Raw genomic sequence first — 25971 nt, 5'->3', positions numbered from 1 at the left:
TTAATTTACCACAGGTAGACTCCAAGCAAGGTGTAGAAACATGTCAGCAATGATCAAGAGAACTGGGAGGCACCTGAGCTAAATTTCAAGTGTTGTTACAAAGGATCTGAAGTATCACTAAATGTGTTATTTCATTTTTTTCTTTTTAATAAATTTACATTTTTAAAATTCTGTTTTCACTGTCATTATGGGGTACTGAATGAGAAAAAAATAAATTTCACAACTGTAGGATCAGGCTGCAATGTAACAAAATTGACAAAAGTGAAGAGAGTCTGAATACTTTCTGAATACACTGTATGTCAACGCTGCTAATATTGAATATTCTTGCTTTGAGAAAATATGCAGAACTGTCTGGTATTTTTAGAGTTAATTCAGATGACAGAGAAGAGGGGAAATAACAAAAGCCAGAGAAAAGGAACAGAAGTGAATCTCTGCCCTCTGGGCTAATTGGAAGATGTGACTTGTGACTGCAAGATAAGGGAGGGGTTTAGCCAGAAAAGTTAGATGCCAGCAAGAGGAATTCAGATTCTGGCATAAACCTCCATGATGTGCCGTCAATTTGTAACACTGGTAATAAAGGCTTTAGGATAAACATGCCTGGAAGTTCTTTGAAGTGTTTCATTAGTCGGAACCATGACACTGTAATTAGAAAAGTACTTTTAGAATTCTCATTTTACAAAGCGCCCAAAAAGTAAAAAACCAAACAAAAAAAACATAGCAGTCAGCTTTCCTCCATTGCCTCTGCATGAGGCAGAGGTACTGTCAGACCTGAACAAAGAAAAGTCTTCAATCCCATTTGGTTAAAGCAAAGGGTTCTGTTACTAAGAGTGATGGTTGCAGTAAAGTCAAGCCAGCTCTGAAATCCACACTTGCTGGATACAAAAATAAGATCTAGGTTTGCCTCCATCCCATCTCTCCCCTGTGACCAGTCTGTTTCTAGCCAACTGGAGCTCGCTAAGATGTTTTGAGAACTTGTGAGATGTTTGGTGGTAATTTGCATACTTCTCAGGGTGCCTGGCTGTGGGATGCTGGTACAAACAGGATCCCAGCTGCTCTGGTCCTTCTCACCTGTCATTCTCCTCCTGATTTCCTATCACACACAAAGCTTTATTGCCCTTTCATCTTTCCCTCTTTAATCATTCCTCCCCCTTCTTTCACCTTTCATCCTCCCCCTCTTTTTTGTCAGGATGCCTGTGAGGCCCCCCCAAGCCGAGCCAGGCAGATCTGACAGGTACAGTATTTCTCTACTCTTTTTGTTGCTATTGCATTTTTACTACAAATTTTGATGAATGTATTGTAACAGGTAACTTAGCATAAGTGGTATTATTATGCTGGAGGTTAGATGCTGCTTTTGCTTCTGCTAAAAGGCAGCTGGACAGAAGAAAAGTGAAAGGAGTTAGTAGTTAGAATAAAAGAGGCACCGTGTCACTAATCCAAGATAACTGTTTCTAGCATTTACTATGTTATTCATCTCCCTAAACAGTTAAGAAATACAGTTCTTTCATTTATGTCAGAAGATGAAAGGGTGCAATTATAGCATAGAATTGATAAAATAGAATGTTATTGTTTCAAGGCATTGTCCATACTGCCTGGGGCTGGGAGAAATCCAACATCTGTAAGGCTACAGTTTTTTTTATAGAAATATTGATTCTTGCACCTTGTAACACCACAGACATGTCCAAAGAAATGTCAAATGATGTTTCAATTAAAGATTAAGGAGGGAAAGGTAACAAAATGTGAAGTTGAACTCTAACTTCCCTTGGGCCACCCTCCATTAACATCTGGCTGGCTGCAAATTGCCTCCCTAGACTAACCCATTTGAGAAAACTGATCCTTATCTTTTCATGTTGTAAAATCATTTGATTCAATTCAATACTGACCTATAATTGAAAGGACTCTATTGATTGTGAGGATTGATTATATTGCAAGCTCTTTACTGATTGTCATGATTTGTTATATTGAGTGCTTTCTTTCCCTCTTTCTCACACACAAATAAACTCAGATTTAAATAAAAGTCTTGCACGGTAATGTTTCAGAATGTGATTTATTTGTGATACAAAAACATTAAAGAACGAATCTTTCAACAGACGCACAGAATTCATGATTATACATCTAAGTAATCTTTTAAAACAAATTCAGTGACAATGTTAATTTCACCATGTAGAAAATGAGAAAAAAATCATTAATATGAGCTGAGGCTCATATTAAGATCACAGTAACCAGAATGGTACTGATCAAGCTTTCTGAGATTTTGTAAGATCTCAATACAGAATGATAATTTTAGTATATCCAATAATAATTAATATAGTTTACAGAACACAAAAAAAGGGAGAACTCCGCTAATATCAATAATCAATAGATTTTGGGAATCTGAATCTTCAATTATTATTTTTAAAAATATACATGTTAAGATTTGAGGAGTAACTCAATTTTATACAACCTTCCTCTCCAGAAGTAAGTGTATCTATTTGTTTCAGTACATAATTTCAGTATCTTTTAATAAAATTTCAGCAAAATTTAAATCTCAGCATTTATGTTATCACAATGCTAGGAAAAACATTTTTAACAGGCAACAGTTGAAATGACATCACACAGTCAATAAGCCACCTGGAGGGTACTTCCCAAACTTTTCCTTGATGAACTTTTTGTGGTTTGTAGTTAGAAGAGGCATCATAGATTATATATTGTGTACAGAAACTCTGGTCCGAAGTAATCTCAGCATGATAGGCTACTGTATTGATTGTCTGAGTCACATCGTTATCTGATTTAGGCTTCCTTAGGAGAATCTGTCCCCCTCCAGATTTCACCAGTTCTTTGAGGTCATCTTTCTTGTGTTCTTTAAATATTCCCAGGAAATAGAAGTAGCAGCCATCAAAAAGTTTAGGCAACTGGAATAAAGAATAGATTGTTCTCATCTATGCAGCTGACAATTGAGATAAAGCCACAATTTCTTATTTAATAAACCTCTACAATCAATTATGTTCTCGTGCCCCAGTCTAAATATTAGTTTAACTAGCTTCTGTTGATCTACGAGCTATAATTTTTATATGGCATGTAAAATACCAAATCAACCAGCAACAAATTAAGGACTAGAAGCTGCTGAAAAAAAAAGGGTGAAGATAGAAACAAGAGCCCAGAATTGGCAAAAATGGGACAAAACAGAACAACAAACAAGAAGCCAAGAGGAATAGTTCCAAAGGAGGAAATCAGACATGTAACCTATTCTTAGGGATAAAAAAAGAGTAAACAATCCTTTGGATGAAAGCAATGGAATGTGAGGAAAAAGGAAACAAAAAGATTGTAAAAAAAATTCAGATCAGTTATGTTGTAGAAATGAGGGATAGCAAATAGATCAAATAAACAAAAAATATGTGGAGGTTTGGAACAGAAGAAGCTGGTAGAAAACAGGTAAAGAGATGAAAGGGGCTAAACTTCATATATGGATTAAAAATAATCTGAATTTGGTGTGCATGTGTTTAAACTTAATTAACAAATGATTACAAAATATTACTAGATGTGGGAGGAGAAACAAGCTGAAGATTCAGTAGGACATGTTAATTATAATTTACATGTTTGCACAACAACATACACAACAGGACAAGGCTATCAAACAGTTTTACTAACCAAAATTACTGATGTGTTAAAATTTATCAAAGATGAATCCATTCTACTTCAGGTAATAGCTGTAAACATTTTTCCAAAACTTACCAAAAACCTGAATATTTTGGAACATTTATTGACAATAAAAATCCGTTTACAGTTAACAATTACATTTCTAATTTAATTTAGCTATCATTTCTCAAAACCAAATGCTGAAACAAAGCACTATTCTTCCCTTGTCTGGAAAAACAAAGATAAAATGACAAAAATTCCAAGCTATCACAACAATATAACTGAAACACTGATTAAAAAAAAGTCCTCACAAGCTGTTCTGTGTTCAGGCGGCCTTGTCGAGGACCACCATCTATTTCATATTTCTCTTCTTGTTCAAAAGTGCCACTCCTCAAGCTGGCTTCTACCCCTAAAAGTAGGGGAAAAAAGTTTAAAAAAAAATGTAGTTATTTTCTGCAAATCCAGAAGTGGGTTTGGGGAGGGGGAATTGAAGGATTAGGAAAAAAATCATGAAGACAATAGATGGACAGAAGATGACTGGCTGGAACATGTGCCAGGCTAAGAGAAAGGCTCAATACTAGATGAGACTTACTCAGGAACTGGCCAAAACTATGGCTGAAATGTTGACCTTCATATGCATGTTCAAATTTGCTCATCTGATTCATATGAACAAGCATTTTTGTTGTATCAATCAATTACCACTCATCTCCAACCCCCCCTGACAAGATTTACAACAGCTTACTATGTGCATGCGCATAAAAGATCTAAATCTTGGTATGATAGTGATTGCATTAAAGCAAAAAAAGCTTTCTTAAATGCAATCATTTCCTTTCGCCAGGAAAATTCGGTGAACACTTCTAAATTACTCAAGACCACAAAAAAAATCTGTAAAGATCTCTTAAAGATAACAAACAACAGGCTATAAGAGAAAATAGGAGTAATCTAATTTCAGCAGCAACGCTCAAAAATTCTACTTTGTTCTGGCATTTAATAAATAAGTCTTTTACAAATAGATGTTTTGGCCCTATTTCACAAATATCTGCTGACAAATGGGAGGATCATTTTAAAAACATCTTTAAGTGGATTCCTGCTGTGATTTCAGAAGTGATCCCCCCTTGTAATGACCTCCCGGATTGGCCTCCAGTATCCATAGCTGAGGTCAAAGAGCTTATTGCCCAGTTGAAATCAGGTAAAGCATCCGGAGGGGATTTTATCCCCCCAGAATTAATAAGGGAAAATAAAGATTGGTGGGCCCCAGTTTTAGCCATCCTATTCACTCATATTAATAACATAGGACGTTTTCCACCTGATTGGAATCAGACCATTGTAGTACCAATATACAAAAATAAAGGAAGTAGACTTGACCCTGTAAACTATAGGCCTATATTTTATTAAATACAACAAATAAACTCTATGCCAGATTTTTATATACAAAGTTAGTGGATTGGATACAAAATGAAAATATTATTGCTGAAGAACAGGCCGGATTTAGGGAGGAACGTTCAACACTCGATCATTGTCTAATTTTGCACCATTTGGCTGAAAAATATTCTACCGTGGTTCTCTTTATGCAACTTTTGTTGATTTTAAGTCAGCTTTTGATCTAATACCAAGAGAGAGATTGTGGTATAGTCTAAGACATTCCACGATTGATAAAAGGCTGTTGGCTCTCATCCAGTCGCTCTATTCAAATACCTCCCTAAAAATCAGATGTTCCCCCTGGGGACATTTATCTAAAGCAGTTCCAACCTATAGAGGTGTAAGGCAAGGTTGCATATTAGCTACACTACTTTTTAATTTGTATCTAAATCCAATAATGCAAGTGCTTGCTGATCCAGCCCATCATCTACCTATCTTGGCTGATCGTGCAAGTCCAGCACTATGATATAGTTATTTTGTCCACTTCTCAGGTGGGAATGAGAAAAGCACTTAGGGCACTAGCTTTATTTTGCATAGAATACAAACTTTTAATAAATTATGAAAAACCTAAAGTTTTAGTATTTGCCTCTTATCGTAAGATCCATAAATGGCAAATTGATGGGACTCCAATTGAACAGGTGCGTACCTATAAATATCTTGGAGTGCAGTTCGATGCCTCCCTACCCTGGCATACTCATTTTCTTTTATCGGGCAAGTGTTGCACAGCGCACCTAATCAACTATCATAAAATTTTATCATTCTAAAGGAGCTTACTATATCTCGGTAGCTTGTAAGGTTTTTCAAGCTAAGGCAGTCCCTCAGCTCCTCTATGGCTCACAAATATGTTCACTTGCAAAGCTTAATGCTATTGAAATTATTCAAAATAAGTTTATTAGAGCCATACTGATGGTACCTAAAAGTATTAAAAATGCCATCCCATGGGTGGAAATAGGTTTAGTTTCATTGGAAGCTAGAGCATGGTCACTCCTTCTTACCTTTTGGCTAAAGTTAATTTTGATGCTTGTAGGTTTAGCCCCTTTAGTATTTATAGATCATTTTAAATCATCGTGGGGAAAAAAAGCACTAGATAAAATTAAATTGCTGGGCTTATCTATGGAAAGTCTGTGTTCATTAGGATTTGATAATGCTAGAACTGTCTTGAAACAACGTCCTCTGGGATATTGATCTCCAAACAAACTTAAGTAAGGTGGCACATTCCAATATTTGTCACTTGCTTCCAGAAGGGTATTTCCCAGCTTCTTATCTATTTTCCATTACAATTTTGAAATTTCGTAAAGCTTTCACCTTAGCCAGACTAGATGCGTTGCCCTCGGCAGTCCTTTTTGGATGGTTTAAGGGCATTCCTATGCACCTTCGGGTGTGTCCATGCGGTGATGGCTCTATAGAAACCCTAAGCCATATGCTGCTTCATTGTTCTTTATATAAAGATTGTAGACAGATTCTTATATATCCGATATTGAAAAAGTTTCCAGGTAGGGGATATGAATTTTATCTAAAGTTGCTACTTTCAGATAAGGATCCGAAAATATCAATTCAGGTTGCCCAATTTTGTGCCACCATTTGCACAATACGTCGCACCATTATTAAGGTCTGAAAAATTTTAATATAATGTTTTATTTTGAGAATTTCGGATTATATTACATTGATTGTTTGATGGTTTTATATTCTGTAAATATGGAAGTAAAATTGTCACTGTTGTTATATTTTGATTATGTCTGGCCTTATGGCTGTAATAAACAGATTGATTGATTGATTGATAAGACTTAAGAAATCAAAGTAGTCAATCCATCAGAATAGAGCTGGAAGGGAGCTTGGAGGTCTTCTAGTCCAATCTTTTTAAAAAACCTCCAGTGATGAAGCACCCACAACATCTGAAGGCAAGCTGTTCCACTGGTTAACTGTCCTCACTATTAGGAAGTTTCTCCTTAATTCCAGGTTGCTTCTCTCCTAGAGTAGTTTTCATTCATTGTTGCCTTCTGGTGCTTTGAAAAATAAGTTGACTCCTTCCTCTTTGTGGCAGCCTCTCAAATGCTGGAATACTGCTATCATGTCAACCCTACCCCTTCTGTTTTTTAGACTGGCCATACCCAGTTCCTGCAACCATTCTTCATATGTTTTTGTTTCCAGGCCCTTAATCATCTTAGTTGCTCTTCTTTTCACTTTTTCCAAAGTCTTAACATCTTTTCTGTAATGTGGTGACCAAAACTGGATGTAGTAGTCAAGATGTGGCCTTATTAAGGCTTTATAAAGCAGTAGTAATACTTCATGTGATTTTGATTCTATGCCTCTGTTTATACAACTAAGGATTTTATTAGCTTTTTTGACTGCTGCCGCACACTGCTGGCTCATGTTTAAGTGATTGTTCATTTGGACTCCAAGGTCCCTCTCACAGTGACTGTTTTTGAGCCAGGTTTTGCCTAATCTGTACTTGTACCTTTGGTTTTTCCTGCCTAAGTGTAAAACCTTGCTTTTCTCCACATTAACTTTCATGTGTTGGATAGGGTCCATTGTTCAAGTCTGTCAAAAACTTTTTGCATCCTGAGCTTGTCTTCTGGGCAGTTGGCTATTCCTGCCAGCTTAGTGTCATCTGTAAATTTGATGAATTCCCCTTTTATTCCCTCATCTAAGTCATTTGTGAAGATATTGAAGAGTACTGAGCCTAAGACAGAACCTAGTGGCACCCCACTGCTTACTTCCCTCCATGTGGATGTAATACCATTAAGGACTACTCGTTGAGTATGGTTTGTCAGCCAGCTACAAATCCATCTGGTGGTGATATTGTCTGTTCCACATTTTTCTAGCTTACCTAGCTGTAGATTGTGGTCTACTTTGTTGAATGCCTTGCTGAAGTCTAAGCATATTATGTCCACAGCATCTCACTGGTCTACTTATTTAATCACTTTATCAAAGAATGAAATAAGATTGGTTTGGCATGATCTGTTTTTAACAAACCCATACTGGCTTCTAGTTATAACTTTATTTGTTTCTAGATGTTCACAGATCTGTTTTTTGATTATCTTTTCCAGTATCTTCCCAGGTTAGGCTGATTGGGCTGTAGTTTCCTTAGTCTATTTTTCTTTCCTTCTTTGAAGACGGGAACCACATCAGCTCTTTTCCAATCCTCTGGTAATTCCTCAGTGCTCCAGGACTTTTTTAAAGATATGGTATAATGGTTCTGAGTTAACCTCTGCCAGCACTTTCAGAACTCTGGGGGGTAACCTGTCAGGTCCCAGTGATTTATATTTATCAAAGTCAGACAGGTGTTCTCTTACCATTTTCTTGCTTATTTTAATTTTTATTTCTAGTCTCTCTTTTACAGTTATGTTTTTGGTAGATTGGGCTATAGTTTCTTTTTGCGTGAAAACTGATGCAAACAATGAATTAAGCAGTTCTGCTTTCTCTCTACAGCCTGTTACTTCCTTGCCATCTTCTCTCTTTAGTGAGCCAACTATTTCCTTGACTCTTTTCTTGTTATTTATATGTTGAAAGAAACTTTATTATCTTTGACTTATGTTGCAAGCCTTGGTTCATTCTGAGCCTTTGCTTTTCTGACTCCATCTTGGGTAGATTCGGACTATCTGCTGATATTCTGACTTAGTTATGTGTCCTTCCTTTTTTTTTTTTTGTACTTTTGTACTTTTGTACTTTTTGTCTTTCAGTACAAATTTAACTAAAAATACAAATATAAATTTTGCCTTTTAGTTATCAGTTATTTTTCATAAATCTAAAAAGAACATATTACTGTACAAATAGAATCCAATTGGCAGAAGATGCTATAATGAAAGGAATGCTATGTGTGATATATATGGCAAAAGTACCAAACAACGTGATCCAAATTTCAACTCTTGAAGTGTGTTCCTGGAGCAGCCTTTAGCTGTCCTGGGTGAAGAGTCAGGTCTTCAAAGCTCTTCTAAACAACAGCAGAGTGGGGTTATAACAATTCTCTAAGATAAATTTGTATTATCCAATTGTGAATAGGTATTTACTCTTTCAAATTGCACACCCATTTAATTTTCATAATACTGTTAATCAACCATGGTAAATCAGCATATTATGATTCTTGTTTATTGCTATCTTGTAAGCATTTTTGATAATCAATTACAATAAGTACAGATATGTTTTATACTGCTCTCAAAACAAAACTGTTGAGTACATATTATACTGCCTTGAACTTGGAATAACTGTTATAAGCTTGGAGATATTCAAAACATTTTGCATAATTATAGGATTATTGATTATGAGAAGTGTTGAAAAGTGTTGAAAAATAGCATCGATACTACATTCATTATCTTTGTGCCATCATCTCAAACATATGTTTTTCTTAAATACCCCCCAAATTCAATTACTTACACATAAATGTCAAGATCCAACATCCAGATAAAAGTGCCAACATGCATTTCATAGTAGTTCGCACAGGATATGCAGGAATAACGACATGTGTCACTAAAATGAGAGTTTGTTAAAATGTATAAACTGCAGGATGAATTCTTCCTTGTGTAAACAAACCACAACTGATTTGATCCTTCACATTCAAAGAATAATTCAATTTTACAGACACTAGCCTACAACACAGGCAGAATAGTTCCCACAAAAGGAAGAGAAGCATTATATTCTCCGAAAAGCTTCTTACACTCCATAGACTCAAGTATTCCCTGAACGGGAGACAATGGATTTAGGAAGACAGGGAAATGAGAAACTGCCAGATATTAGCAGACAATATACGGATCTATCAGTATTATGTTAAAGTTTTCAATCTCTGAGAAATAGTTACCCCCCAAAAAATCCTTATGTATTAAAAAAAATAATTTTTAGGTATCCTTCTTACCATTATGCTATAGTTACCGTTATGATCATAATCTACTCTATAATCTAATAGGTAAAATTCTGTGGTCAAAAAGTTCCAAAATATTAAAAATTAGTGTGCTTAAATTATAGGGAAGTAAAATTAAATTGGACATTAGGCAAAAATTCTGAACATTAAGAGCTTTTCAATATAAAAAAACTGCCTCTGGAGATTTGCTGGAGCTGTTTACACAAAAGCTGAATGGTCTTCTGTTAGGGATGCTATAATAGTAGATTCCTATATTGGAATACATACCCCTCAAGTTTATGATTATAAAAGAATCTAAAATAATAAATATACTAGTAACAAATGGCACAGGAAATTTAAATTTATTCTTCTACTTAAGAGGAGGCACTTGAGATCCAATTAAAAACAATGTTTATGGAACTGCTGAGGGGGAAATCCTGGAGCTGAAAACATATTAGCATTTTCCTCTATTTCTTGCTTCATACATTGCTCCATTTGACAATTTTAACAATTATTAAATATGGAAGTTTTAACCAAGTTTCTTATGACAAACATGCATGTATTGGTGGAACTCCAGATACAGAGGACATAGCTCATACATTATTTGAATGCCAATTGTGTAAAAAAGATAGAGATCAATATCTTAGGGCACATTTTAAACAAATGGCCTATTGAGATCCATATGTTACCACAACATATTTCATGTGCATCCAGAACCCAAATATGTGGTCCTTTATTCGAACAAAACAGTACAGTACTGCATTCCCCAAATTATGGAAGGTGACCCAGAAATACAATTTGTATTTCCTTTTAGTTTTGCCTTTTACTATATCTTGTTACCCTTGTCTTATTATATAATTCTGTATTTTGTACAGCCTTATCGCTAAACAATAAAGTATTATTATATTAAATAAAGCTGACAACTTACCGGAACTGTTAAATTCTGTACATATTCTAACCTTCATAACTGTGGCCAATTTGCTTAACAGCAGCTGTTGACCTGGATCAAGACCACTCCCAAGGAGAACAACAGGTCCTTTTTTACAGTAATTTAGGTTTGTGCACTAAAGACAAAAGAGAAAACTATTATATTCCCAACAGCTTATATTTCTTCCTTTTAAAAAAATAAAAAACCCAAATTTACTCAACATTTCTATTACATAATAAAGAACTATTTCAAAATGAGTATAAGTTTTTATATAATTTCTGGACATAGATGAAATGTATTTGACCTTGTCAGCTGGAGAACTGACAGTCTGGGTTCGAGACCCAACCTCCACACAATGGGGTGAACTCCCATTACTTGCCCCAGTACTAATAAAAGAGAATAGAGAGGAGGAGATCAACCTATTTTCCAAAGCACCTGACGGCCAGATAAGGAATAACAGATGGAAACTGATCAAGGAGAGATTCAACCTAGAAATAAGGAGAAATTTTCTGACAGTGAAAACTATATTTGTAGCTTAGGGTTAATATGAGGAGTCCTTGATACTCTCTGAGCTTGCTTGTTTTCTTGCAAACATTTCATTACCCAAACTAGGAAACATCATTAGTGCTAGGTGGGCAGGAGCTTGCCCCAGTTCCTGCCCACCTAGCAGTTCCAAAGCATGCAAATACCAGTAGATTAATAGGTACCACTTCGGTGGGAAGGTAACAGTGTTCCGTGTGCCCTTGGTATATAGCCATGCTGGCCACATGACCATGGAAATTGTCTTTGGACAATGCTAGCTCCCTCGGCCAAGAAACAGAGATGAGCACTGTGCCCTAGAGTCAGACACGATTGACAGGGAAACCTTTATCTTTTATTAGGGCCAGAAGCACTTTCTGATTATTAAAGCCATTTGTGTTTATATAATTATATAAATATATAACTTTTTATTAAGGATTTTAAATAATAAAATACAAATTGAGATTAGAGAGAAAAAATAGAAAAAAGAAAAGTGCAAAGAAAAAAGAGAGTTTTAAAAAAGCAATATTTAAAGAAATGAATTCCAGTCTTCATCATAAGTATAACAAAAGCAGCATTTCTCCACCTTCCATAATCATCCCTTGCCCATTCATAAATTCATGAACAATTAATACTTCAATTCAGATGTCCGCAAAAAGTTTGTAAAAGGTTCTCAGAATTTTATAAAATTATGTGTCAGAATCCAATTATATTTCATCTTTAATTATCAAATATAGAAACTCCCAATTCTGCCATCTCTGGATTCTGCCATAAGAGGGAGAGAAGGGGGAGAACAAAGGGGCTTTATGGCCCTCACTTCCTTCAGTACACTTCAAAGGGCTGAATGTTGAATGTGTGTTTATTGTAACCTCGAAGTGTTAGCATACCAAAGGAGAGTATTTGCCTTTCATGTAGTTATCTGAAGTCTCCATCCAGACGGAAGAAAGAAGAAAAGGGGTGGAATTGTGATACTTGAAACTATCACTGGAAGGGGGGTTGATTGGGTGGGACTACTGGGGAACCCCTTAAAACCTTGAATGGGAGAGCTTGAACCCCAAGTCCTGTCTAGCATGCCTGCAACCATTTTCTCTTAATAAAGGATTCCTGTTGGAAGAATTATTCCAAGAGTTCTGTCTTCTTAAGATGCAAAGTGGGGTGGGTCCTTACATTAGACAGGACTTGCAAAATTAATCCACCTGGAAGGGAGACCCTTGCCGGGGGATTTTGCAAAAATTTACCATGTCAGACAACGAAGCAAGAGAGGGGGAAAACTCCCTGGAAAGAGAGCCGCTGACCCAGTTGGAACCTTGCCAGATGTTGGATCCGAGAGGCCAGATTCCTCAGGAGAAGAAGTGGTGGAGACACAGGACCACAAGCCTCGCTGGTCGATGGGCGTTGGAAAGAAAAGTGAGTGGGGAAAGGAATCAAGAAAGGTGACCCTGAGACGGGGGACCAAGCAACCAGAATGGAAGCAGGAGATGGAGAAATCCCTGCACGCAAGTGAAGAGGGAGGAAGCTGGGCACCGTACTCAGACTGGATCCTAGAGAAAGCTATTGACCTGATGAAGAGAACTCTCAGCTCCCTAGGAGAGGAGAATACTGAGCCCTACGGCCGCCCCAGTTCCTGGAGCCACAAAGGGAGAGACACCGAGGGGGACGTGGAACCTGCAACCCCAGGGACATCTACTGATCCAGGAGCCCCCACCCCCTACCGGACCACAGATGGCAATCTGGACGGAAGACACTACCACCCACAACGGAGGCACCGATCCATTCCAAGACGTCCACCGTTGGAGGTGAAATTCAAAGGGGAGCCAACACGCTTGGGGTTTTTCCTAACCCAAGTCCTCAGCTACATGGAGGAATATGGGCAGGACATTCCCAGCGACAAAGCCCGCATCCGGATCGTGCAATCTGCCCTGGATGGACCAGCTGCGGATTGGGTAGTGAACTTGCATGACTCCAATGCCCCAGAACTCAGTAACTTCAACCGTTTCATGTCCTCTTTGAGAAGACGATTTGAAGACCCCCTGGCTGATCGCAAAGCCCGTGAAAGAATAACAACGATGAGGCAGGGCAAACGCCCAGTGGCCGAGTATACACAAGAATTCCGGGCCATTGCCAGCAAACTGAATTGGCCAGAAGACATCCTCCTTGGCCATTTCAAAGACGGACTAAACTATGATCTATATGATGCTTGCCTGCCCCGAGGGGACCCACATCGACTTGAGGAATGGTACGTCTTGGCAGAGGAAGCAGAGATCGACATATTGAAGAGGCACCGCCGAGGAAAACAATGGAGCCGCCCCCCGCCTGAGCTGACACACCAACCGGTGAAATCATCGGATACAGCCAAGAAGCAAATGGGGTGTTTCAAGTGCGGAAGAGAAGGGCATCGAGCTGTAGAATGCCGCTCAAAGGCCCCCCAGCACAACCCAGACAGATCCCCAATCAACAAACCCAGAGAGTATTCAGCTAAGCCAAAAGAAACAGCCATGAGAATGATGGAAATTGCAGAAACCCCCACCTCTGCTCACCAAGGGGAAAGAACTCCAGCCTACACCACAGGGCCGGTGGATGCCTCAGATGACAGCTCGGAGGGCGAACCCCTGGTAAGTGGATGCATCACACCCATCTTCAAAACAGTGACTATATTAATCCCCCCCATGCCCGAAGCTGTGAAGGTGAAAGCCTTAATAGACTCTGGCTGCACCCGCTGCCTCATTAGCCCAACACTAGTGGGGAATCTGGGCATCCCATCCAGGAGACTGGAACAACCAATCTCATTTGGCCAGCTAGATGGATCCATAGCAGGGGGGTGCCAGCTACCCTAGCCACTCTGCCAATACACCTCTCCCTGGGCAACCATGAAGAGGACTTAACGTTTGTGGTGACCCCAGGTATGGAATGCCCAATGATTCTAGGGATGGAATGGTTGAAAAAATGGAACCCCTGGGTAAATTGGAGGACGACAGAAATCAAATTCCCGAAGGGGGACCCTATGGACTTAAAACCCCAAGGGAGGCTACCAGAATCAAGAATAGAAAAAGCATCCATAGGAGAGGAAAAAAGATTAACAGAAATACCAGAGGAATATAGGGACCTTGCTGAAGTCTTCAGTGAGGAGAGGGCGAATGAGCTTCCCCCCCACCGACCCACAGACTGTACCATTGAATTCAAGCCTGGGGCAAAACTCCCGAAGCCCAGATTATACTCCATGAGCCCAAAGGAGAAGGAGGAAATGGAAAGATTTATAAAAAAAAACCTGGAGAGAGGTTTCATTGAGCCAGCCAAGCCTAAAGTGGCTGCCCCGGTCCTTTTTAGAGAGAAGAAGGATGGCTCTTTACGTTTATGCGTGGATTATAGGGCCCTGAATACAATCAGTGAAAGCAACCTATACCCGCTGCCCCTCATGAAAGACATGCTGTCACACCTATCGAAAGGGAAAATTTTTTCTAAACTAGACTTAAGGGAAGCTTACTATCGCGTGAGAATCAAGGAAGGGGACGAATGGAAGACTGCATTTAACTGCCCCATGGGGTGCTATCAATTCAAAGTCTTGCCATTTGGATTACAAGGGGGCCCTGCAGTCTTTATGCAATTAATCAATGACGTTCTAAGGGAGCACCTGTTTAAGGGGGTCCTTGTTTACTTGGACGACATTCTTATCTTTACTGAAACAAAAGAAGAACACGTCAAACTTGTCAGAGCGGTTTTAAAGAAGCTGCGAGCCGCTCACCTATATGCCAAACTCTCAAAATGCGAATTCCACCAGGAAAGGATAGACTACCTAGGCTATCGCATATCCCCACAGGGTATTGAAATGGACCCGGAGAAGGTCAAAGCAGTACTAAATTGGGCACCACCCCGCACAAGAAAGCAACTACAAAGTTTCCTGGGCTTTGCAAATTTTTACCGCCAATTCATCCCCTCATTTGCACAGATAGCCTTGCCCCTCACTAACTTACTAAAAACGAAGGGAACATCCTCAGTAAAACCTAGCCAGCCACTAACATGGACAATGGAGTGCCAAGCAGCGTTTGAGAGACTAAAGAGACTTTTTTCTGCCGAACCAGTACTAAGGCACCCAGACATGGACAAGCCCTTCATAATACAGGCAGATGCAAGTGATGTGGCAGTGGGGGCTGTGCTATTACAAGAAAATGATGATACAGTATTGCAACCCTGTGCATATACATCCAAGAAACTCACGGAAACAGAACAGCGCTGGCCCGTATGGGAGAAGGAGGCTTATGGGATACGTTGGGCATTACTCACGTGGCGACAGTTCCTGGAAGGCAACAAAATCCCCTTCCAGGTGTGGACTGATCACAAAAATTTAGAAGCCCTGAAAACTTCCAGGAAACTCAATCCCAAACAAGCCCGCTGGTCCCAGCATTTTCACCAATTCCAATTTAAGCTCAAACATTTACCAGGAAGAAAGAACTTCCTGGCAGATGCACTATCTCGCATGCCTCAATATAACAGCGCACGAACCACAGACTCTAGACCAATAATGGCAGAGTCACAACTGGCAGCACCAGTAACCACAAGAACCCAAGCCAAAATAAAACCACAACTGGACAGCCAAACTGGGATTGAATTCAGAAAAAGTTTGGAAACAGATGACTGGTTCCAGAAAAACAAACATGTGTGCACAATGAGAGACGGGTTGCCTTGGGTAGGGGAAAAGTTATATATACCAACAACTCAAAGACTAACTTTCATGCACCTTTGCCATGACACAAAATCAGCAGGGCATTTTGGATTTGTAAAAACTTTACACTTAATTAAACGGCAATTTTGGTGGCCATCAATAAAAAAGGACATAGAAAGTTATGTCTTACTTTAACTCCAATCAAACAAATCAACTTTTATTGTTTCCTTAAGATTCTGTATATTAGTCCTTAATTCATTCAGAAGCTGTTGTAGGATTTTATCTCGCTTCAATTTTTCTTTCTTTCTTTCATTTCAAAGGTTTCTTCAAATGTTTATCAACCCTCATTTGTAAATCCAATAATAAAGTCATCCAGGTCATTCTCTTGCATTATCATTTATGTTTCCTTTAAGTCTGTCATCTCTGTCTTATAATTCAGAATTTATTTGTTAGTATATCTGCATCAGGTAATATTTGTTTATCCCTTTTATCCTGTCAGTCTTCCAAAATATTCTCTTTCATATCTTTCACTTCTTTAAAATCTTTTGCAAATAATACATCCATAAAAACAAAATTGTTGCTGACATTTTAGTTTCTCACCCCATTCCTTAAAAATCTCCCCAAATGTCTCTAAATGTTATAGCATTGTTTGTCATTTTGTAGATTCCACAAGATAGGTTTTTCTCTCCCCTCTCGTCCTTTCTTCTGCCTAGTGTTTCATTTCTAAAACTGGAAAATCTCAAATGGTTATTGCTTATTTATTTTCTAATAGACGAAACAATTTACATTCCCACAAAGGTACTGTTTGGTTTAATTATTTCCCAAAACTGTTAGCAAATGTCCTAATATTCCAAAATTGTTTGGTTAATTCATCTGTAACCTTTTTAGATTACCTTATTACGCTTTTTGCTATTTACTTTAATTTTTTAAAAATTATTTAAGCTGTTATTTCATTTTTCTTTTGTACTGGAAGAAAGATTAACTCACAAGGTGCTTTTTTCAAACTAATTGTTTGAAAATCTCTTTTAACTTTATATTTCAAAGGTGAAATATAATGTGAGGTTCAACAAACCTACTGCCCATAAAGGCCATGCCATAGTTGAGAACTTGATGGCTTTCCTCGTCTCTTGGCTTTAATCCCACAGGAAATTCCTATTCTAGTCTCCTCATGAGGAGCTGCTGCCCAGAGCACAAGTAAGCAACCTCTCATCTGCTTCTTTATCTGGAGAGGTTTCTTTGGACTGGATTCATTGCTGGTCTGTTGGTCCTAGCCACAGAGTCTCTTCTACTTCTTTGGAGAAATCTAGTTCATCATTTCCTCACTCAGAAACCTGCATACTTAACTCTCATGACCAAACCCATTTCCTGTTGCTTAAGACATCTTCCATAGTTGTATAGAGAAAAATTTTCACAGGACTCTGAAAAACTGATTATTCCTATAGCAATTCAATTGGTATATAATAAGGTACAACTTTCTTGTATCTTCAGAAAAACAAAAAAACCTTTAAACAGCTGAAATGATGCATTTTTAGTTTTAGCTCTACATATAAATGTAATTTTCGTACATAATTTTATGTGAAGCCTGTCATAAATCAGCTCAACTTTTGATATGAAATTCAAACAGTCAAGATGGGACAGGTCAATAGTGTTATTAATACTGGGAATCCTAATATAAATGATCTATTCTTCTCTTATTAAAAACTAGGTTCTCTACATAGCCATCTGCCATTTTCTACAATGAACTCCAATCTGTGTTTGTAGAGGGTAAATGCTTGACACTGGGAGCTTCCTTGGCAAAGACACACATTAGGAGATTTAGAATATGAAAATCTTGATATTAAATCCTGGAACAATTTAAATATCCTTGCATTATTGTTTTTAAATTGTATAATTGACTTGCAATTATTTGATATGAAGTTGCATACTGTTGCTGCAGGAATTATATTATTACAACATTTCCTAACTGATAGTCCGTGAACCAGTAATGGCCTGTGAGGGTTTTGCAGGTTGTTTGAGAAGAAAATAATAAATATAACTACCCTGAGTGCTATTATGTATAATCAGTGCTTGTTTTCTTAAAAAAAAAAAAAAAAGGTGCTCACACATGTCATACAACCCGCCTTGCCTACCCTACAAGGTTCCATCCAAAAAAGGTGCGGGAACTCCGTTCTGGGCGTTCTATGAGAAAAAAAGCCCTGTATATAATATTAAGGATTATGTTATTCACAATGTAATTTATTTCACACTGTTGTGTAAATATTTTATCTGGATGTACACAGTGGCATTTTTGCATGTTAGCAATCCAACACTCTTTGCAAACTTGATAGTTAGAATCATGTTTGTATCTCTCCATTGGAAACAAAGTATAACCTACCAAATCTTTAAAAGGCCAATTATTGTGCAATTAGTTTGCTAGACCTCTTTTAAGCTTTATGAAGACATCTTCTGAATAAATTAGAAGATTGGGAGAAAGAAACAAAATTCTTCCGTCCAAAACAGATGGCATTTTGAAAAGGATACCACATAGTAGATCATGGCATCACGTTTATTTATTTATTTATGAGACTTATATACCGCTTTAAGTGCAAGCACTCTCTAAGCGGTGTACACCAGTAAGCAATGTATATATATATTTACATTGTCCCCAACAATCTGGGTCCTCATTTTACCTACCTCGGAAGGATGGAAGGCTGAGTCAACCTTGAGCCGGTGAGATTTGAACCGCTGACCTGCTGAACACAGTCAGCTAAAGTGGCCTGCAGTACTGCACTCTAACTGCTGCGCCACCTCGGCTCTTGAAAATTCTTATTCAGAAATATACCAATGGACATAAAAAACAACTTTATGTCACGTTTATTAATCTTATCTTTGACTTTGATTTAACATTAAATTTAAGTTAATTAAATAAAGATCTAGCAAGGACAGACATCAATAGGTGACTTCTCAAATTAATAATTGAATTACATACTGACATTTCAGCTAGAATAATAATGGTCCCACAAGGGTCCTTGTAAAACCCTATTTATTTGGAGAAAGGAGTCACACAAGGCTGCTACTACTACTACTACTACTACTACTACTACTACTAATAATAATAATAATAATAATAATAATAAAGTTGGCAGGGACCTTGGAGATCATTGAGTCCAACCCCCTGCTCAGGCAGGAAACCCTATATCATTTCGGACAAATGGCTGTCCAGTCTCTTCTTAAAAACTTCCAGTGTTGGAGCATTCACCACTTCTGGAGGCAGGTTGTTCCATTGGTTAATTGTTCTAACTGTCAGGAAGTTCCTCCTTAGTTCTAGGTTGCTTCTCTCCTTGATCAGTTTCCATCCATTGCTTCTTGTCCTGCCTTCAGGCGCCTTGGAGAATAGCTTGACTCCCTCTTCTTTGTTTACTTTTAGGCTTCCTCCAGAGATCCCCCACTGCTTATCTAAAGCTGGAGAAAAGACTACCTTCTATCATTGTTAGAATGGATCTTGCATGGTTAGGGCATTATCAGAAATTAGAAACTTTCCAGAATCCCATTTTGCCAAATTCTGTTTTCTTCATTACCCAGTTGGGAATCAATGGTCCAAACTTTAATCATCCATTCTGCAAATGTATTCCATACTACCTTTGGGAGAACTCATCTCTTGGAACTGAGAAAATATTAGAACATGGTTTTCCAAAAGAAATGCCAATAAAAATGCCAAATTTTAATCTTGGTAACATCACCATAAAAGACATAGAAATATCTCTCAGTACCTGAATAATATTATCAGTTCCTCACTGAGAAAATCTTCAACATTCCTTCACCCACAAACCATGACCTCAGACTATTTCAAAGGAAGATCTTTTTAAATACCCTGTTTATACCATGTCTCTCTCCTTGCTGGGTTGGTCAAGTGTCAGATGTTATTTATTATATCCTTCACTGTCCCATTTACAAATCTGGGTCAAATTACTGATGGTCGGTAAACTCAAGGCCTCATACCTTGAACTGAACTAACTATCCAAAGTTGTATTTCCAACTGTTAGTAGTTGGATTGCTACTTTTGCTGTTATCATTTAAACTTAGAAAAATACTTAAGTTCTTAGTTGTAACTCTAGCTTTATCTTGCTTTAACTTTCTTATGCCTAACACTATTTTTATTATTTCATTTATAATCTTATTGTATTTTTTGCTACATTATTTTATTATGATCTGCTTATTTAATAGCATGGGAAACCCAAAATTAATTAGTTCCTTTCACCAGGCAGTGGTTCCCTATGATTTAATGATTACATAAGATCACATAAAAGAAAAGTTGAGAGCTATGTTTTATAACTTTTTCTTAAATTATAATTTATTTCTTATGACTTAGGTACTTTCATAAAATAGTGAGAAGTATTACAAATAACATTGTTGAGATTTATATATTGCCCTCACTTAATAAGACTAGCTTTATTATCATTCAGAACTATAGTTAAACGAAGAAAAAATACGTACTTCTGCATATTGCATAACTGAAGAAGAATCATTCTTTCCTGGTTGCATGAGAAGCAATTTCATCTCTTCTGTTTCAGCATAATCCACAGGTTTGTGACCAAACATATTACTAGTAAAAGAAGGAAAGGTAGATTTTAAGTAAACAAGGGATAAGATTAGATTATATCTGATTATAACTACACTTTAGGATTTTTATATTTATATATTTACAAGAAATATTGCATTAAAAAACAATTAAACCACTAACATTTATGACAGATGGATAAAGAACAGCAAAGAAATATAAAAAGGAGGCAACCCATTGAAACTGCTCATTTTTAACTAAGCAGGTCCTTTTAGTGATCTCTTATTATGCACTGACCAGAATTTTCAACATACTGTACAGATAGCCTTTGACTTACAACCATTTATTTAGTGACCATTCAAAATTACAGCGGCAATAAAAAAAAGTCACTTAAGACCGTATTTCATACTAACAGTCACTGCAGCAGCCCCAAAGTCACATGATCAAAATTCAGACGCTTGGCAACTGGCATGTGTCCCAAGGTCACTTCTTGTGACATTCTGAGTAGCAATGGGAAACCTAGTAACAACCATGTTACTAACTTAATAACTGCAGAGATTCACTTAACAATTGTGGCAAGAAAAGTCATAAGTTAGTTTACTGTCTTGCTTAGCAAGAGATTTGGGGTTCAGTTGTGGTTGTAAGTCGAGGACTACCAGTAATGCCAAAATCAATGGAGCTGATTAGTTAAGGAAGTTACCATGAATTAAGGTCTTTCTTCCCTCTTATCACGGCCGTGCCTGCTTTTTTCCTGAACATATTTTTGCAGCTTATTTGCAGGAAAACATGCAACTCCAAATAAACTACCACATAGATTCTGGTATACTCTTATCCATCTGTTATTGTTTACTCCCAGGTGTAAATAGTTTTCTGTGAAATTGATGGCTCTACAATATTCCCTCAACTTTGGCTGACATTTCATTTAACTGGTCTGCTATCTCCAGTGATCACTGTAAAGAAACTTTCTTGAAGAGTTTCAGTCTTCCAAATCAAAGGATTTTAAAATTTGATAGGGCTACTCAAATTGGACTATGACCAAGCAAAACAAATTTTGCGACAAAAGGTAGAGGGCATCAAGAGGCAAGTGGACTTAGGCTTAGCTCTGTTATTTCTGGCTCCAGACTCTATGAGATATGTTGTTATACCTGCCTGTTATCTTAGTCAGTTGGAGTCAGTAAACCACTGGAAAGCATTTTTGCTCACAAGGTGCCATGCATTTCCATCGGCTGTCCTGTACGGCAAGCATAAAAAGACACCATTGTCTGAAAGACTCTGCTCCTGTGGCTCAGGAGAGGTGAAGACCATTGGACACATACTCTTTCAATGTTCCTTCTATAGAGTTATTCGGAAAAACCATATCCTCCCCATAATCGATAGGTATCCTGGTCGTAAGGAAAGTATTTATCTATAGTGACTTAAGGATGAGCAGGCAGTGATCATGGTGCAAGTGGCTAGATTCTGCGCAGCAGCACCAGGGATTCACCAGAAACATAAATATTTTAGATCTTTTTAATAATCTTTTATGATTAATTTTATTACATGTTTTTATTCAGTATTAGACCATACTCAATGTATTTTTATTGTCAGGTCAGTATGACTCAATCTCTCTGAAGGTAGATAGGTTTTGTTATACTGTCTGTAAAACTAGGCAGACTCATTGATTACATCATTAATTGTAATGTATTGCTATGCCTTCTTGTGTTCGATTCTATTTAGTTCTGTTTTATTTAATATTTAATTTTATGTGTTGGCCTTTGGCTATAATAATAAACTGACTGGTTAATTGATGGGGCTATGGGAAATATTTGGTACTTGAATTATACCAAGTAATAAAAAGTAACTTAAATGACTATTCTGTCCATTTAGCGATATCATTGGCAAGGTCTTCAGTTTTCCAATAAACAATCCCTATGTCTCTCAAAGTTTAAATTAACTTAAAATAAATAAATTATTTACTTATAATGTTTCTATCAATCTCAGTGTTGTTGTCCCTTCATTTTGCTGCTCACATCTGCTTGGTAAATTGAAAATAATAAATATTTTTTAATACAGATATAAGATGGAAGAAATCTGGCTTGGTAGTCATACAAGTGAAAAAGAAAGCAGCCAGCCAATAAAACCCATTACAAAGGACAATTGCAACTCTTCTTTTTCAAATGTTTCTAGCAGAGGTTGAACAGCTATTTCTTGAGAATGCTTTAATTTTGATTCCTGCACTGAGCAAGGGTTGGATTCAATGATCTTTCCAATTGTATGATTTTATGGCAATTTGTTGAAAAGAGTTTTGAACAGGTCTCCATAAAAAGGCTTTTTTTTTCGGGAGTAGACATTGTCAATTGTCAATTCAATTACCGTATATGCTGGCGTACAAGACGACTTCCGAAAGGCTAAACTCGACGCCAAAGATGGGAGTCGTCTTATATGCCGAGTCGTCTTATACGCCGGAAATACTGGTAGTTTCCGGTGTATAAGACGACGTTCTAGGAATGCGGCTCGGCGATAAAGACGGGGGTCATCTTATATGCCGGGTCGCCTAATACGCCGGTATATACAGTAACTGAATCAATTATATTGTGAACAGCTTCTCTGTCAAATGATGCTGATATTTCAAGTGTAACTATTTCTTTATATAAACAAAAAAGGAAACATTTTAAAAGTTTCAGGCTAGCCAGATTACATTATATTGCATTCAAGTTGTACAGTAAGCAGTAAATGTCTTCTTTGTAAGATGAAAGAATGGAAGGAAGTAAATGCACACTATGGAAAGAAGTAAATGAAAAAAAGTTATCAATTTTACCTTGCAGCAATTAGCTGTGAAAACAAAAATATATGAAACATAAATTAAAACATGCTGCTTTTGTGGATTTATAATCTGCATTTCACTTTCTGAATAGATAAAGACTGTGGACAACATACAAAACCCAGGCAGATAGGAAAAAAGCTCCTCAAAGGACATTTCAAGTTGGGGGAAAAGTTTATCTGTTAACTAAGTATTTACGGCTTATGCTACCTAGTAAGAAGTTAGGACCAAAGTACTTAGGACCCTTCCCTATTGTAAAGATCATTAACCCGGTCACGGTAAAATTAAAACTTCCCAGGCTCTTAGGGAAAGTTCACCATGTTTTCCATTGTAGCCTGTTGAAATCTTTTCGAGATTCCACCTTAAGACACCCCCCACAAGAAGGCACCGGAACCTCTCGTAGTGGTGGGACAGACTCACTATGAAGTAAAGCGTATTCTTGACTCCAGAATTTTTAAAGGGAAATTGCAGTATTTAGTGCAATGAAAGGGATATCCGTTGTCTGAGGCCACCTGGGTGAAATCTAGTGATGTAAAAGCTGACCGACTCATTAATAGATTCTATAAGAAACACCCTAACAAACCAAGAGGCAACCCCTAACCTGTGCTTTTGTTTGCATTACAGGATTTGTCCTTCTTGTAAGGGAGGCCCGATGTCAATGCTGCTAATATCAGGTGTTATTGCTTTGACAACAGATAGAAATGCAGTCATTTTTCTCTTTCGCTTTTAGAGCTAGTTGATGCTGGGAGGGGGGATGTGGATGAGAGTCCAGTTAATCGTAACAACAAAAAACTAAGCCATGGGAATTCAAGATTACTGAGCCAAAGTTGATAACAATTTGGAGGACTAGAGAGCTATGGAGAGAGCCCACGTTTCAAGCTAATTGGGGGATGTGATTTATGACTGTTAGTTGGAGGAGGGAATTGTGCTTTGCTACTTTGTGCCAAGGGGAGAGGAATTCAGTTTTTGGCTTCAACTGTGTAGTACCGATATTATGCTTCTTGAAAAAAAGATTCTTTAAGGTAAACAATGCCTCAAAGTTATTTTGAAGAGTTTCATCTGTCGGAAGCATATCTTAAGAGCAAAGTAGTGGTTAGATATTTGTGATGAGGGAGGGAGAAAAACAGGCAAGAAACACAGCTGGGGAGGTGTCACCCTCCGCAAGGAATGAAGAAAGCACCATCCCCTGAAGGAGACCAGCAAATGGCCCTCACCCACTTCACACACCTGGTTTTGTGGGCTCCAGGGGAGGGGATGCCGCGAGCAGTGTGAGAGTCCACATTACCTGTGTGACGCCGCCCAGCCTCCAGCCTGCCCAATTTCAGCAGGCAGCGGTGCGCTCTCCTCACCGCATGGAGAGGCTGGGCCGGGCAAGGCGAAGCTGGTGAGAAGCTGAACCCATGTGCTTCCCAGGGTGTGCCACAGGAGGGTAAGCTGGGGTCCTGGGTAAAAGGGAAGTTTTCAGAATGCGGTCAGCCTGCAAGGCAAAATGGTCACCCGGGACACCAGGCCACGCCTGCTCGCTGCCTCATGTGTGCGTGCCCGAAACTGGGCAGGCTGGGAGCTGGGCAGCATCGCGCAAGTTATGTGGACTCTCACTCCCTTTGTGGCATCCCCTCCCTTGGAGCTCAGAGCTGGGTGTGTGAAGTGAGCGAGCGCCAATTGCTGGTCACCTCCAGCCGATGCTGCCTTTCTTCATTCCACGTGGAGAGTGACCTCTCCCCAGCTGCGTTTCTTCCATTTTTCACTGCCGCTGGTGTGTGCGCCCAGCATGGATGGATGCCACAAAGTTGTAGATCAGCTACTGCCTGGCCTATTTTATATCTATCTCCTATCTCCTTTTCTCTTCAGTGCCGGTCCAGCTGACTCGTCTTCCCAAAGCTGCGTCTTTTTTTCTCTCCCTCTCTCACCAAAACTGCCTTCTTGTCAGAACCCTCAATTATTAATCATGCATATTCTTGGGGTTTAGGTTATTTGGGTTCTGCCATTCTCCTGGGAGGGAGGGGGTGGCCAGGGGTTTATAATGCACATAGACTGTTTCCTCTATCTGCTTTGATGTATCCTTTATGGTGTGTGAAAGGAATGCCTCGGGGCCATCTGCCTTATCTCAGTGCGCAGGGAGGAACTGGAGAAGAGAGAGATGCCTTATCAGTTGCTTTCCCACAGTCTGGTGTCACCTATGGATTGGCCTGTTTGAACTGACCGGATGGACAGTTGGGGTGGGGTTATTGTTTTGTGGGTTTAACCTACTGATTTGGGTGGGAAGCCCTCAGATCCTGCCTAGCTTTCCTGCTTTCTGTACCTGCCAATAAAACTTCCTTTAAAAATGATGCCAGTTTCAAGAGTTCTGCATTCTTGGTAGGGAAATGGAGGCAGGTCCTTACATTAGGCAGGATCTGCAAAGTGGTCAACCCAGAGGACCTATCCTACTGTGGGGATTGTGCAAAATAATGTCTAATCATGGGGGTGAGAAGAGAGAAACCGAGCGCTTGGAGTGGGCCTCACTGAAAGATTGCCCGAGCAGCAGTGACCTGGACTCTGCCAGCTCGTCCGATGAGGCAGACATTCGCGAGAAACTGAGATGGTCGATCAGAGTGGGGAAGAAGGATGACTGGGACATGAAAGCCAAAAAAGTAACCCTCAGGCATGGCAGCCATCAACCCAGTTG

General features: G+C 38.5%; 1 protein-coding gene across 5 annotated transcripts in view; it reads right to left on the bottom strand.

Moving 5' to 3' along the window:
• Nucleotides 1-2030: 2030 nt before the first annotated feature.
• Nucleotides 2031-25971, bottom strand: part of LOC120313410 (BRCA1-associated RING domain protein 1-like) — a 58838-nt gene continuing 34897 nt past the window's right edge. For 4 of the 5 annotated variants that reach the window (XM_039355321.1, XM_039355320.1, XM_039355319.1 and 1 more), the window contains 5 exons: nt 20440-20548; nt 10791-10926; nt 9403-9495; nt 3924-4021; nt 2031-2888 (listed from right to left, as the gene is read on the bottom strand). In XM_039355321.1, coding sequence (XP_039211255.1) covers nt 2532-2888; nt 3924-4021; nt 9403-9495; nt 10791-10926; nt 20440-20548 — 793 coding nt within the window. In that variant the 3' untranslated portion in view covers nt 2031-2531. The remainder of the gene's footprint in view (nt 2889-3923; nt 4022-9402; nt 9496-10790; nt 10927-20439; nt 20549-25971) is intronic. The other variant, XM_039355322.1, reaches the window with a different exon arrangement.

This window comes from Crotalus tigris, unplaced genomic scaffold (assembly GCF_016545835.1).
Source record: "Crotalus tigris isolate CLP2741 ecotype Arizona unplaced genomic scaffold, ASM1654583v1 scf7180000018674.437415, whole genome shotgun sequence".
NCBI classification, from domain to species: Eukaryota; Metazoa; Chordata; class Lepidosauria; order Squamata; family Viperidae; genus Crotalus; species Crotalus tigris.
This window is presented reverse-complemented; position numbering and strand designations above follow the sequence as displayed.